This window comes from Orycteropus afer, unplaced genomic scaffold (assembly GCF_000298275.1).
Source record: "Orycteropus afer afer isolate SDZICR_OR568_19922 unplaced genomic scaffold, OryAfe1.0 scaffold00029, whole genome shotgun sequence".
In the NCBI taxonomy this organism is placed as follows: domain Eukaryota; kingdom Metazoa; phylum Chordata; class Mammalia; order Tubulidentata; family Orycteropodidae; genus Orycteropus; species Orycteropus afer.
Genome location: NW_006921616.1, coordinates 18,366,358 through 18,368,905, shown reverse-complemented (window position 1 = coordinate 18,368,905; position 2,548 = coordinate 18,366,358). Strand labels below are relative to the sequence as shown.

Here is a 2,548-nt window from a genome sequence, read left to right as displayed (position 1 = left end):
GCCACTCCATTAGAGAAAAGATCTTGCAATCTGTTCCCATAAAGATTGTAGCCTTGGAAACCCTATAGTGCAGTTATACTCTGTCACATGGGGCTGCTATGAGTTGGAATTGACTCTATGGCACACAGCAACAACAACATAGTGAGAACAAAAGAGATAGAAACTGTCCACCATCTTAACTACTATACTACTAACCCCGGCACTGTAAAATACCTAGTTTTATTTCAGAAGTACTCATTCTTTCCTATTTATCCTTTCAAGTACTGATTTGATATGTAATGAGGAATGTGACTGGAATTGTATAAATTCTTCATTTCTCTTATCATTGTTTTTGAGAACAAATGTATTACTATTAGTGGTCACCCGAACTGGGCATTTTTCTCTTAATGCAATGTCTCTGACTTTAACTTTCATTTATTCTTGGACATTTTCCAAAGCCCCCAGCTTGTTTGAAAAGTTTTCTAAAGAAAAGACAGGGAATTTAAGTCTGAGATCTGTTTGAACAAGTGGACATTCTTTCTGTGTTTTTTTGTTGTTGTTGTTCCAGGTTTCCAGATTAAAGCTTTCACATCACTGCACTTCCTGGCGGAACCTTCCGATGCAGTCACTATGCGAGGAGGCAATGTCCTCCTGAACTGCTCTGCACAGTCTGACCAAGGAGTCCCAGTTATCAAGTGGAAGAAAGATGGCATCCACCTAGCCTTGGGAATGGATGAAAGGAAACAACAACTTCCAAACGGGTCTCTGTTGATACAAAACATACTTCACTCCAGGCACCACAAGCCGGATGAGGGACTCTACCAATGTGAAGCATCTTTGGGAGAGTCTGGTTCCATTATTAGCCGGACGGCAAAAGTTGCAGTGGCAGGTAGGTGGCTGCTTCTGCCTCCTCCTCTTTCTCTGCCCTCTTCATCTCTCCTCATTTTCCTTTTGGAAGTCAGAAAATAATATTATTTTAAATTAATTTTGTTGTCATTGTTGAAAATATACACAGCAAACTATACATGAATTCAACCATTTCTATGTGAACAATTCAATGACATTGATTATATTCTTTGAGTTATGCAACCATTCTTACAATGTAAATTGGGAGTTGTTCCTTCCCCATAAACATAAGCTCACTGTTCCTATCCTAATCTTTCTTATCTAATCTTTCAAGTTGCTGTTTTCGCTTTGATCACATATACATACTTCTTAAAAGAGCATAATCCTCAAGGCAGGCTTTATTTTCTATTTATTTATTTATTTATTTATACTAATTTAACTAAACTATTGTTTGGTTTCACAAAGACTTCAGAGGATATTTTTGGTTTAAAGTTTAAATATTATCTCAGGACAAATCTGGAGTCCGTGAGAATGTGAAATTCTGTTCTACATTTTTACCTTTTTCGTCAGGATTTTTGCATAAAATCTTTGATCAAAATGTTCAGTAATGGTAGGTGGGGACCATCTAGTTCTTCTGGTCCCATGGCAAAGGAGGCAGTTGTTCATGGAGGCAATTAACCACATACTTCATTTCCCCCTTTTTTTCTTGACTCTCCTCCTTTCTTGCTCCAGGTGAATAGAGACTAGTTGCCATGCCTTGAAAGCTGCTTGCATGCTTTCAAGACCCCAGGCTCCACAAAATGAATCAGGAGGTAAAACAGGAGAACTAAACATGTTATGAGGCCAATTCACAGGGATGTCCCATGAAACCATGCTCCTAAACCTCCAAGCCAAGGTCCAAGCCAAGGTTTTTGGTTGTACATGAGTGGTCTCAGCAGCTACTCTTTTTATAAATATATTTATCACCAACTTTTGCCAATTCAACTTTTTACAGGTATACAGCTTAGTCCCATCAATTACAATAATTGGCTATGTACCCTTAATCAATGCAATTTTCCCATCACCTTTAACCCTCCTGTCTCCTTCTTTCCCACACCTGAAAATGACTAATAAAACTTCTGTCTCTATATATTTGCCTTTTCTTGTCTTTTTATGTAAGTGAGGTCATAGAATATTTATCATATTGTGATTGACTTATTTCATTCAACATAATGTCTTCAAGCTCCATACATATGGTAGCATATAACAAGACTTAGTTTCTTTTCCTGGCTGAGTAGTTTTCCATTGTATGAATGTACCACATGTTGTTCATCCATTTATCTGTTGATGAATTTTGCTTGTGTCTACCTCTTGGCTATTGTGAATAGAGTAGTGCTGCAGTGAACAGTGGCATAGAAGCCTCTGTTTGAGTCTGCTGACAAGTCTTTTGGTGATGCATCTAAGAATGGAAATGCTAGGTCATATGGTAGTTCTGTTTTCAGATTTTTGAGGAACTGCCACACTGTTTTCCACAATGGCTGTACAATTTTGCCTTCCTGCCAGCAATGAATAAAGGTTCCAATTTAAACATTCCTTCCCAATTTTTTTTTAAATCTTACCTATCCTACTAGGAATGAAATAGTATCTCATTGTGGCTTTGACCTGCATCTCTCTGGTGGCAAATTACACTGAGCATCTTTTCAAGCATCTGATGGCCATTTGAATGTTCTCTTTAGTTTATTCA

General features: G+C 37.8%; 1 protein-coding gene across 1 annotated transcript in view; it reads left to right on the top strand.

Annotated features, from left to right (window-relative positions):
• Positions 1-391: 391 nt before the first annotated feature.
• DCC (DCC netrin 1 receptor) overlaps positions 392-2,548 on the top strand; it is a 1,113,394-nt gene continuing 1,111,237 nt past the window's right edge. The window contains exons 1-2 of the mRNA XM_007935560.2: positions 392-485; positions 548-868. Coding sequence (XP_007933751.2) covers positions 392-485; positions 548-868 — 415 coding nt within the window. The remainder of the gene's footprint in view (positions 486-547; positions 869-2,548) is intronic.